Source organism: Glossina fuscipes, unplaced genomic scaffold (genome assembly GCF_014805625.2).
Source record: "Glossina fuscipes isolate IAEA_lab_2018 unplaced genomic scaffold, Yale_Gfus_2 1, whole genome shotgun sequence".
Classification (NCBI taxonomy): domain Eukaryota; kingdom Metazoa; phylum Arthropoda; class Insecta; order Diptera; family Glossinidae; genus Glossina; species Glossina fuscipes.
This window is the reverse complement of record NW_023998415.1, coordinates 45,465,204-45,479,054: the sequence shown is the minus strand read 5'-3', so window position 1 is coordinate 45,479,054 and position 13,851 is coordinate 45,465,204. Positions and strand designations below refer to the sequence as shown.

General features: G+C 29.8%; 1 protein-coding gene across 2 annotated transcripts in view; it reads left to right on the top strand.

Moving 5' to 3' along the window:
- Nucleotides 1-13,851, top strand: part of LOC119645168 (serine/threonine-protein kinase NLK) — a 199,496-nt gene that overhangs the window by 154,558 nt on the left and 31,087 nt on the right. For both annotated transcript variants that reach the window (XM_038045145.1, XM_038045146.1), the window contains exon 2: nt 10,688-10,817. In XM_038045145.1, the coding sequence (XP_037901073.1) occupies nt 10,688-10,817 (130 nt within the window). The remainder of the gene's footprint in view (nt 1-10,687; nt 10,818-13,851) is intronic.

The window sequence follows — 13,851 nt, the reverse complement described above, 5'->3', positions numbered from 1 at the left end:
TCTTTAAACCGCTAAAGGAAAACTAAATTTTCTGAAATTGCTGATGCGTAACGATTATCATAAAGCAAAGAGAGGACTTTCAAGTCTTTTCTTTTAGTCTTGAATGTAATAAAAAATAGAATAAAGTGAGAAAATTACAATCGACTTGCGGAGTGAGTCTTTCATATTCACCATTGCAAAACAATGCATTCGCAAAAATTATAAACAAATATTTCATTATTGATGGTTTAGAGCTTTTTCCACATTTACCGAAAGGATTGTAATATATAAGATTTATATATGTATATATATTAATTATTAACGTATAACATATAATACATAGTACATTATATAAGATATAATATATTGTGACGACGATTCCGTCCCTTTCCTCAAGGCTGGGGCAGCTCAGCGGCCCAGGGAAATGGAAACACACAAGAAATTTGTATTTCTGCAGGGACTCTCTATTTTATAATTATTTTATTAGAATTTTCTTATTCAAAACTACGTCTCTCTTTGCCGGCGACTCGAAAACGACCTTTCGCGTCGGCGACTGCCACGCGACTCTCTTAACTAATTTAACCTACACTAACTTTTGACCTATTCTATTCTTATCCTATCTCAATCTATTCCTATTCTATCTTTCAGGCAGGAACCCACGTTAAACCCTTGCCACAATTCTATCTTAATCTATTCTTACCCTACTATTCTATTCTACTCTTACACTACGTTTATCCTATTCTAACCTTATCTTACTGTTTAGCACGGCTCTCTCGCCAGCCAGAGACGTAGAACCCGTGAGGCCAAAACGTGGGACGATTTTGAGTCCTCACAGTATATATTAAGTGTTTGCAAAAATATTGATCAGCGCCTTCTACAGATAGAAATGATAAATAAATGGGAGATACTATTGTATATAACGGTTAAATTCGATAATTTTGACCTTCGTCTTAATAAAATAACGGTTTTGCACTTAACATTATTAATTTATTTAGCGTATGTCGACGATAATCATGGAGCGCTCCTTAAATATCTTCTTTATTTGAAGAAATCTGCCGCCGAAGCACATCAAACACTTCTACAAGCTTATGGTGAGCCTGTTCCATGATATTAAAGTTGGCGGTTTTGATTTCAATGGTTTAAAAGTGGCGACACAAATTGACCGAAAATGTCTTCTTTTGCCAACTTGTTGCGAAAATTGTCCAGAATATACACTATTGCAACTGGAACGAAAAGTTGTACCACACCCGGCGTACTCATCACACATGGCGTCCCCTGATTACTATTTGTTCAGATTAGTGCAGCTTGGCTTGAGTGCCATATGGATCCAAATATAAATCCTTGCGAAATGATATCGTCATGTTGTCCGAAATATTGTAAAACGTGATCAAAATTTTTGCAAACACCTAATAATATATATATATATATATATATATATATAGTACATAATAGTCATATATAGTATAATATATTATAACAATATTGGAAAAGCATCGATCGTTAAATATTTATAGGTGACAAAGATCGATGAGAATGAATGATGTAAATCTGTCCAATTAAAGGGATGCCTGAAAGAGAACATAATTTTCTTACTTGCAGCTAAAAATAATTTAATAATAATATTTTTTTAAGACAAATAACTTTTATTTTACAAAATAATAAGAAGTCAATCTTAATATTTATGTTTATGTGAATTAAAATCATTTCATTTCATTTCATTTCATTTCATTTCGTAGACAGATACCGTGTGACAATGAATGTTTTACATATTTTCGCAAAAATTTCCCATTTATTCTGTTAAGAAGTGTTCATATGTGCATGTTGTGCATGTATATAAATAACCAATATAATATAAATTTTTAAATTGGATAAATTGTGTTTACTTGCATTATAATAAACGTAAACAAGCAACCAACCAACAACATACATAGAAAGAACAAAATGTTGGTGATAAGGGAGATGATGATTAAGCCGATAAACTTGAGTATATATATATATATCCAAATAGATATAAATGTGCATAGATAATAAATCGTTTCTATGAAATATGAAAGCATACTTTAAGGCTGCAGGCTATTTAACAAATTGATTACGGAAATGGCAACAAAATGTATTTGATGTTTTATATAGTATAGTAGTACACTATATAAACTAAATGAATAACTGTTGTTGTTGGGGAAACGAAGATCGGGACGGGAGAAGGAGGGAGTCTTGCAAAGATTAATGGGGAAAACAAGTTGAGCGTTATTATAATAACATAATAATATTTTGTAGAAAATTAAATTCTAAATAAGGAAATAACACGTTTAATTAAGTTTTCCGTAAATATTTTCTTCTTCTTCTACTTCTTGGTTTTTCCTTTTTTTTTTTATGTTTACTTTCAACCTTAACAACAAAATAAGTTTTCCATTTAAAATATTGCTCTGGCTATTACGAATAATTATGGTCGAAATATCATCAAATTATAGTATGTTTTATAAAATTCATTAAAAAATGATTAGTTTTATGTTGATTTTGTGATTACTTACGATAAACACATGCATTTCCATATAAAAGATAATTTTTAATTCCTAAGAGTGACATGACATGACCTGTTGTGCGTTTATGTAGACAACAATGTTTGCATTTTGTAATTGCGTTATGTAATCGAGTATTTGTCAAGCATATTAGGTGCGTTTATATATGTATATATATATAGTTTACATATTACATTATGCATACATTATATTATTATATGTAAATTCTAATGTAATTGCTATTGTTTATCATTCATATTTATTGATATTAAAGATAATTTATTTGCAATAATTAATTTTCGTTGTGCTAAAATTCTCTAAATTATTTTAAATAATTCATAAGAATTTGATTAAAAAGTGAAATGAATTAATTTTTTCATCTAAATTTATGCAAACAGTTCGCTCGTGAAAAATATTCAAATATGAAAAGAATTTTTAATAATTTTAAATTTAAAATGTATCTTAAGAAATTTTCAATGCAATGCAACCGTGTGCAATTCAGTAGCAAAATATGCAACATTTTTTTGCAAATATCACAAACATCTAAATGTATATTAATATTTGTTTTTTCAAATTCCATAGTTGACTTTTTGCATTAATTTGCTGATTTGCTGTTTGACTTAATTATTGTTTACCGAAATTATATTTTATTATAATATTCAACTCTCTTTATTAAACGCGATATCACCTATAAGGCAAAATTAAAAGAACTTTTAATTAAACTCGTAATAGAACTCAATTAATAACCATTATTAAGGCATAGTTTTAACTCGAAAACCACAAGCAAAAATTTTAAACTTATAAAGAGCAATTATATGGAATTGAAAATAAATTAAATAATACCTATAGAAATAATTTTCATCATCACGTCTCTGACAGTGAAATCTCATATAAGCAATCGCATACGTATTTATAAAACGGTAAATCGCCTTAATGTGAAAGTATTTCATTTTTTTATATTTAATGAATGCCTAAAAAAAAAAAAAGAAAAAAAAAAAAATTACAATAGTAATAAAAAATTGGACAACGCCGAAATAATGAATGAAAGTGTTATGCATCAATCAATTGTTTGAAATTCTTCGCTGAGCAATTCATTCTTGTTACAAGTCGGAATATTATTAACACTTGATAGCAATATACAGAGGCTTTACTGTATATATTATTTATTTACTTATTTTCAGTTTTTTTTTTTATTTTTTAGTTTTGCGGACTTTTATTTAAATAGCACCGCAAGGTATTCATACATTTAATGCCAGTAATATGAAGGCTTAAATGTGCTATTAATTAAACAAATAAAAATTTTTGAATGAATAATAAAATCGCAAAAGCAAGAAAGCAGTTTAGCTCTTTTCTGATAAGCTCTGCATACATACACATATACATTATATCATAGATACACGCACATATATATATATATGTATAATTAAAAGGGAAAAATCCTTTTCACTCTTATGCTTTTATTCTGCATTTTTTTATTTATTTATTTTTTTTTTTTTTTTTAGCAATTTCATTTTTTTAATTTAAGCAATAAAAATGTTTTCCTTTCATAATAACATCTGCCACTTAATTCGTATATATTTTTCCTCTTTTCAGTTTTTGTATAACGTTCTTTTAGAGATTTCCATAGAAAATCATATTCGATTCCATCATTGCATAAAATTGCTTTTCTCTTTGATGTGTAGATAAACAATCTTCTCTATCATCAATTTCTCAGAATTCCTTTATCATTATTTTAAATTTTATTTATTTTATCGTTTTTTATATTTTTATTTTTCACAGTAATTTATAATGAAAATCTAATTAAAGTTTTCCATATAATATACTGTCATGATGTTTATTTAAATCGATATTAGAACTTTCAGAAGATTTATTTTTTTATTCAATTTTTTGATTAAATGAAAAATGAAAACCAACAATAACAACAAAAACAATAGTAACAAAGAAATAAATCAATTGTTTAACAAATCAAATAAATGACTTCAATCTTTTCATTCTCTTCGCATATACAATAAATATTCTCACTTATTATATTTGTATCTATAGACGAATATACATTCTATAATTTTGGTTAATTAAAAAAAGTTTACAAAAAATTCTCCTCTCAATTACTAGGAAATAATTTTAATATATACAGTGATGTGCAAAAAAATGTTACCGATAAACTTCCACTTAAATTATGTAACAAGTTTAGAAGTGAAATCTCCGGAGTGAATATCATCCTATTGTCATCATAACAATCCGCCTGAGTAGGCAAATGACTAGACTAGACTATCAAGCCTGTGTTCGCGTTTTGAAATCTCACGGGCGATAGAGTTTTAGTTGAACTCATAGCTATAGTGAATGTTAGTTGTTAAAGGCATAGGATTTATCGAAGTGAAATACATCCCTTACGCTTCGACCATCAATTCTCTATTCTCTCTCAACTTCTTACATGAATAAGAGATATACCCTTAGTGATTGGTCATATTAGAAAAAAGAGGTTAACTATGTTTCGGTTTATTAGTAAATCATTTGCTATCTTTATTGGCAGCTTGAAATAGCCAGTTTTTCTTAGTTTTAATAAAATGCATTGCCTACCCACTTCCCAATCCCATCTACGACGCTGTCTCTCGACCAAAGTTTTGTGAATGTTTTAAATTCAGTTCACCGCAAACTGAAGCATTATTAATGGAATACACACACACACACACACACACACACACACACACATAGCCACATAAGGTACACATGAAGTACACATCTGTCCGTAGCCAACTTGCCACTATATTTGTGATTACCATTGTACCGTACATAATCGCTTGAGTCGGCGAAAATCAAGCTTATCGATCTCCCACCGTTGTGACACAGTCATGGATTATAGCCATAGAGATCACAGAATATAACATATCGCATTATATTCTTGATTAGTATAGCGAGATCATAAACGCTTGGAATAATCGCAATAATTTGGATTTTTAAGATATTTTCGTATTCTTTGCAATTTGGTTTATCTGATAGTATGACATCGCGGTAGGAAGGAATGCAATGCTCTCATGTAAAAAATGAATTTCTTCCGATTCGTGATGGTAGGTTTAAAGTTCGGTTGTCTTCTGCTCAACGAGAACTCGGATTAGTGGTAACAATTACATCTTCTGATCCATTCATTCATTTTGATCGGTATAGTTGATGTATTCGCTAGAATATGCTATGAGTACTTTTGTCACATCACTGTTCTATACTTACCTACATACGTGCAGGAAAACAGTTACTTGCCGAGATAAATATCTCTGGTGATTGATTTGTGGCTAAAGTTTTATGTGGTTATACTTTTCTTCTATGCTCGTCGTATCTTCTTTATTTATATCTATCTATATCCTATTCTAATGCAATAACATGAAAATAAAGAGAGAGAAAAAAAAAAAAAAAAAAAAAAAAAAAAAGCAATAATCAAATATAATTTATTATTTTTAACAAATACATATACGCGCATGATTGATGATGTATAAATGCATCACAATATACGTTATATAATGTGTGATGTGGTTAAAGGATGAATAACATGAATAACATCCAATATGCAATATTAAGAACTAAAGGTCAATAGATTACGTACATATTATAAAAACAGAAAAAAAAAAAAAAAAACACAAAAAGAGAGAAGAGAAAAGAAAAAGGAAAGAAAGAAAGAAAGAAAAAAAAAATCACGCTGGCATACATTTCATGCTCACATCTGTGTGTGCATGCGATTCGTTCTTGTATGCACTTACATGTTAAGACCGTCATCCATCATTATAAATGCACGACACATATGTATATACATAGGCATTGACATTTTTAAAACCACAAAGTATGCCAGAATATGTTCGCTTTTGTTATGAAATATATTTATAAGAAAATTCGTTGCGTTATAACAGCATTTAGTATGAGTACGAAAAGTGAATAAACGTTCAATAACCTTACCATCGGTTATATAAAAACAATAAAAGATTGTTTTATAACCAGCTTCCTTTTAAAAAGACCAAATAAATCATGGTAAACATTTTTTAATCCTTCTGTTTCCAAAAACGGCAAAAAAACAAAAAACAAAAAACAAAACCCATAACGAGTGCATATGTGTATATGTAAGTACATATGTGCATAACAATGAAATTCAGCTTTCAAAAACAAAACCAAAAATGTTATTATATATTTTAATGATATGCCACAGGAGGATTTATTCATATATACATATATATATATATGTATATATGAGCGCACATTTATATATCACACACAACCTTAATGTCTTATAATTTATTACAAGGCCAAGTAAGTAAGCAAGTAAGTAAGTAAACAAGCGTGTGTCGACGTATATATATATATATATATATGCTATTGTATGTAATATACCGTAAATATAGAAATACTACCAAAAAAAAAAAAAAAAGAAAAAAGAATTATTTAACTGCAACAAATCTTTACAATAAATAATATGAAAACAACACGCAAACTGGGCAAACAGTATATAGCTTTAAACGAAACTTGAAAGCCCTTTTCATAAATTGACTAAAATTGAACGTTTAACTAACGCATCGAATTGATGTGAAACTAATCATCAATTTTCATATCAATTACTAATAGAGTTGGTCAGCCTCTCATTACGCTTACTTTGTTAAAACATGATCGCTGCAAATTATTCTGCTTACATACTCACTTCCTTACCCCAAGTCATGGGAATTTCATTTAAGATTATTGTAAATTATGTTTTGTATGCCCTACGCTTTAAGTTTGTACTTCTCGATTCGTTCAACTCATATCTTTTTATTATTAGTCACATAATTTGTGAAGATGTTAACATATTTTGGTTTTAGAAAATTCTTCAAAAATTTAAATTATGACAAATAGCCATGATAAGCTGTGCTATAAATAGAGACTGGGTCAAAGCATATAATTGCGCTTTATTCTTTTCATAAATATGTTTATCCATGTTTATAGAATTTTTTTGTTAATAATAGTTTTTTAATGCAAATCAAAAAATCAACGAATTCCATAAGGAAATCTGAACCGTTAACCACTCTTGCGTGAGTTTTTTTCCTTTTCCCACACATCTTAGAGGATACGGTCTGTCTCTCTCTCTCTCTCTCTCTCTCTCTCTCTCTCTCTCTCTCTCTCTCGGTGAGTTTTTTTCCTTTTCCCACACATCTTAGAGGATACGGTCTGCCTCTCTCTCTCTCTCTTTCTCGGTGAGTTTTTTTCCTTATCCCACACATCTTATAGGGTACGGTCGTTCTCTCTCTCTCTCTCACTCAAGAGTCATGCGATATTTGAAGTAAGGTATTATAGGCTAGAGAGTCCCAGCTAGATCTTAGTAATGTCAAAATATTTCGAGCGTGTAAAAAAGCAACCAGACTACAAGAACACCACCACCACCGTCCTCGCATTATTTTGCTACACATGAGGGTTGCCTTGATAAAATTATCGCGGAAAAGCTTTACCGTAATGGGTGAGGGCAGCTGAGCAACAAAGTACGTAATCTACAGAGATACTGTCATTTAATAAAATAATATTATTATTGCTTCAGTCAATCAAGCGTAGCTATCTGTGCGTCTCTCTGTCCGTCTACCGATTTGCCTGTCATCGCAACAATAAACTTGTCGGCTTCAATTTCCTAGATCCTGGTTATTACTGAAAATTGCCGAAATCGGTTAAAGGACTCGATCAGAGTAAAGCGTAAAATGAGAAGAACTCTACCTTTTGAAAATAAAGAAATAGATATTAAACTTGTTACTCACCATCTGCAACAATCAATATTTGCTTATGCTATTTTCATATAAATGGGGGCATTGAAGATTCGGCCCTAGCCCACTATAATTTTCTGTTTTTTATAAAATGCAGTCCTCACTAAATAATATAAAGTAACATGGCGACAAGGTATTTCCTATTTCCTTACCTATCCCTATTCATTTCATCGACACATTTACCATATCTACAAACCTAAAAGACCCTCAAAAATATGTAATGTATTCTTGTCTATGTAATGTCTGCAGCAAATATTTTCCTATTCGGCAAAAAGGAAGACGTCAGCCTTCAACCCAAATCAACAAAAGTGATCTTTTTTAAATATATAAAAGTGAATCACCGCCTAACGTAATTATTACCTCATACTTATGTCTATCGGTATTGCTTCAAAAGTGTAACTTCACATTTTCCTATTTTCCATATAAACTCTGCCCATAAGGTTTGCTTTGAAAATTGTTTCACGACTCATTTAAATAAGTGGCGCAGTCAACGTTTCTGCTATGCACCATAATAAAAAGTTCAACGATTTATCGTTAATAAGTATGCATTTTTGAAAAACTAATTGATTTATTTTGTTCCGTCAGCGAATAATTAAAAAGCAAACTAACTAACCGAACACTGAATGCACTGAAAAAAGAGGGGAACTAAACTTAAAAGTTTAGGGTGAATGCATGTGAAGGCAGCATTTGTTATAGTTACAAATGCAAAGTAATTTTAAGGGGAAGGGAGGCATATGAATTGAAAGGTCCACTAAATTAGATCGCCTATATTTATAGATATATACATATATATATATATATATTTGTATAAAAATATTTAGGATATTATATATATATATATAATATTCGATATATTATAAATATTGAAGCATACTTATACTTTACCATATTTAACCATAACTGTTGTCTAAATTTAGGCTTTATACTCAAATGTTTCCTTTCTTGAATCCATTACTTGATTAGAGTGTCAAAATATATATGATTTATATCATAAGACCATTTCACATTGTTATCTAAATCTAAATGTTTTTGTTTAGCCCAATTTGTAATATGTGTTTTTTGGGGTTTTTTTTTTTTTTTTTCTGTTATGCTTATCCTACACACGACATTCATGGCCAATATACTCGTAAACTATAATGTTTACATAAAGCAGACAATTTTTCGTTTAGTTTCGTTTTCTTTTTTGCCAGATTGTTATTCTCTTAGTTATAAGCTACGTGTTTTTCTTTAGTTAGTTAGATATTCTGGCACCCAACGTGTCTAGATAAGTTTTCAATTTACCATCTGAATACGCCGGAAAGTGTGGGGGAAGGACGAGAGGGTGAGGGAGGGAGTATAGGGTATAAGACATCGAGTATGGGGTGCGGGATGTGGTTGGCCGTACGTCTTCTAATGTTTTAAATATAAATATTTTTCATGTATGTTTTTTTGTCTATGCATGCTTTTAGGCGAATCTTAATTTATTTTTATGTTTTTCTTCATGCAAGAATTTTGCAATAACACGCATAGGTAAGAATACAAAAAAAAAAAAAAAAAAGAAAAAAAGATCAAAAAATATTTATTAGTATCATTTTCGTATAACGAACATAGGGCAGAGCCTTAAATAGACGCCACCGTGTCTTGGTTAGTTGTTTTTAGAAATATTTACTGTTTTGCTTTCTTTTTTGTTTGCCATACTTTTACATATATCCCGAATAGATAAACTAAACGTGCATTACGATTACGATATTCTAAGCTTTTACTTTATTTTTTCTAAATATATTGCGTATTGTATGACTGACTGTCTGATAATGTATGCCTGTAGACAAAGTTCATTGGCCGTATCGTATAAAGAAATATGTTTTTCTTTTTTTTTTTTTTATATTTTTTTTTTTTTAAATTTTTTTTATATTTTTTTATTTTTATTTTTTTTTTTTTTTTTACACATATTTTGTTTTTACTGGTAAAGTTTTCTTTAACAGAAATTACTCTTTGTTTTCATTTACTGAAGTGTAGAAATATTGTTTTCGTTTTCTTTGCTTTGCTTTTACCTTTTGGCATATTTTCTTCGTATGCAAAACTTTTTAACAAGAAGATACGATAATAAATGTTTATAAATTTGATTTGTTAAAGAAATACTTTTACGTGTCGTGTTTTTTTGTTTTGTTGATTAAATTTATAGCATACTTTTAAAGGAATCTTATAAAAGGTAATCAAAGACTATTTTCAGTAGAATGCAAAAAAGTTTTCTAGAAGAGTTAAGTGGATTTGATAAACGATTATACAAATCTTGCTTGAAATTGTTAAAGAAAAAAAATTAAAAAAAAAAAAAACAAATTTTTGAAACAAAAAAAAGAGAAAGTGAAATTTGCAAATTTCGTTTAAAATAATTTTATTCTATTGAAGCTATCGAGTTTCGTTTTCTTAATGTTTTATTTTTGTTTCTTTTGCTTTTAGGGCGGTCACAGATCCACGAGATGGACGACGTGTAGCTCTTAAAAAGCTACCAAATGTTTTTCAATCCCTGGTTTCATCGAAACGTGTTTTCCGTGAATTAAAAATGCTTTGTTTTTTCAAACATGAAAATGTAAGTAAAACAATTATTTTAATTATATGCGCCACGAAAGAGATATTTTGTGAAAATTAAACATGAAAATTCTGAATCAAGATAAAATAAATTTGAAGTGTACTACGAATTTTTGAAAGAAACGTTCATTACTCATCAAACTCAAACCATTTTCTATTCAACGTAAATTGTAATCGATAGGATCAATGGCCTTTTGTGAGAAAATGGAAAGTCATATATGAAGGATTCTTACTTGAAAGATAAATCCAGCTTAAGTTCGAAGAGAAATTTGTTAAGAAAGTAACTCGAAAGTAGCTCGAATCAATTTTGCTAGCATTGGAGATCAATCCATCCAATCATTTCGTAAAGTAATTCTTTCGCTGCACTAAAATTTCAATAGATTGATAGTTTCGATAGCAATGTAAGCCGCTCGTTATCTAATGGTCAATATCTATCAATATTTCATTGATTTCGAATGGCAAAAAAAAATAAAAAATAAACAAAAATGTATGTATGAAACAAGGACAATTATTGGCTTAAGCCGATTCACCCAACACAACTCTTCAGTTATTTTCATGATAACCTATACCGAAAATTATATCTTGTTTCCATGTAAAGGCCTGCTTTTCATATACATGGAACAGAGACAAAACGTCCGTGAACTGAGTTAATGTAAATTTAAGAAAATTGATATTCTTCTTCGAGATCTTATGATTATCTTCACTTAAAAATTGTGCCAAGTTTCCATGCGAAGGCTCATTTTTCATGAAGATCTTGTTGTGTGATCTACAAGAAAGATCCACGCGATTCAAGCTCAAATTACTGTCTTGAACAAACTGTCACTATAAAATATAAAAAATAAAAGTGTTTTGTATCATAAAAATGCTTATTTTCCGCAGGAACGAACATATGGAAGGGGGCTGTTAAAAAAACTGCTCGATCCTAATGAAATTTTTCACATCAATTCAATATGAAGGAACTTCACTAGTGAACGATTTTTATTGTAAAATTGGAACATAATAATTTTTGTAAAATTTCATATTTTATGGATAGTGATGGTGGATGTAAATATAAATTCGATCTGTTGCTTCTGTTGCTTTCTATCACTGTCTAACAAAGAACGCCCTTCAGCTGCTTTTCTTTAAAATTAATTAGTTAAGGAGTTGGTCTTTGTTGCCTAAATCTGGGCTGCTAACTTGTTTCTTTTCCTTATTTAAGAGACGGTTGCGGTAGAATATAAAGCAATAGCTTTTACTACAAATTCCCGTTTCGTTTCGCATACCCATGGATGCGAAAGATGAACTTGCAAATTTTGTTTGCTACTAAATAACATTCAGCAATAATAGTTATTTTATTGCATATGACCAATCACTCAGTGTCAGACGTCTCCTATTCGCTTAACGCGATGACCAAGTTACCAAGAAGTGAGGAAAGAAAAAAAAAGAAAGAAATGGATAGCTAGGCGACTGAGTGCGACCTAAAAAAACTCTACCACACTGAGATTTGAATCCGCGAACATTAACTTGGTAGTCGCACATTCTTACCTACTCGCCTACTCATGCGAAGAAAATAGGAAGAAGTCCTTCCTAGTCAAGACTTCGTATATACATTTTTTTATCATCATAAGGCTTTCGAAATGAAAACATACATCTTACAATGGATCAAAATAAGTCTGCAATTAACAAAACACTTTTGCAATATTATAAAATTGTGTTAGAGTAGCGGGTATCTAGAATTCCGGCCAATGTATGTATAGTTTCCTTGATTTTCCATTATTCCATTATTATCAGCTTTAAATGCATTCCATGGCTATACTTTGCACAAAGAGCTTAAATTAGTTTCAAAGCCTACATTAATTTTGATGTATTAATTAAAAAGAAGAAGAAATGGGCTTTAATTTCTAATAAAAATTTTCCCTTTATAGTTCGCATGTTTGCATTCGCCTTGCATATCCTAATAAAGGGATTTACCTTTCACTAACAGGAAATTAAATTTAAATACGTGCAACTAAACGTGCAATCAATCAAAGAATTAAGTGCTAGGAAGCATTTAACTAATTTGCATTGACGAGCAAAGATGGATTTAAAAAAAAAAAAAAAAGAAAAAAAATATTAATATCACAGTGGCGTGTGAAAGTTTTGATACATTGGAGAGGAAAGAAGAATTTTGTGATCAAAATAAAAACTAAGACTATTCGAAATTTATCGAAAAATCGAAAATAATACCGTTACCCCTTCTATTCTCCATCTCTATTTATTTCTCCACTTTTCTCTCTCTCTTCTCTCTCTCTCTCTCGCGACATTAAAATTCAATTTATATCATAACATAAAACTAATCTTGATTAAATAATTAAAAACAGTGGCCCTCTTTCTATGTCATTATTATTATTACTTTTTACAAATACATGAACACAAGAACTATGCATGCATGTACATGCATAATAAATAAATATTTATCAACACACATTCATGTGCATTTTTATGAGTGAATTCACAATTCATTCATGTAATTAATTTAAAATACAAATGCCCGAACCAGTAAACTATACAGTATTCACAGGAATTGGCATATAAATGCTGTATTAATATTTGGGCGTGCATATATATATATATATATATATATATACATATATGTTTGCATATACAGCAAACATGCACCATACCACTAACGTGCCATAAACTAAAATTTATAATGAATTGTGCTGTTGTGGGTGTGTTTACAGCACACTCAGTAAATATTGTATATTGTATATATATATATATATATATATATATATATATATGAATAACTGAAATTGTCATTGGCATTGCACTATGGAATTGAATTTATACAAGTTTATTTACATTTATGTACGTTTGCATGAAAATATGTATGTGCGCAGGCATGCATGCATGCATGCTTTGCTTCTTAGATACCAAGAAAAGAAAAGAAAAAAAAAAAAAAAACACACATACACACACACACACACACATACATACATACATACATACACCATACCCAAACGCTAGCCTTTATACATTCATATTTATTTTGTTACACGCTTCTGTTACTTGGC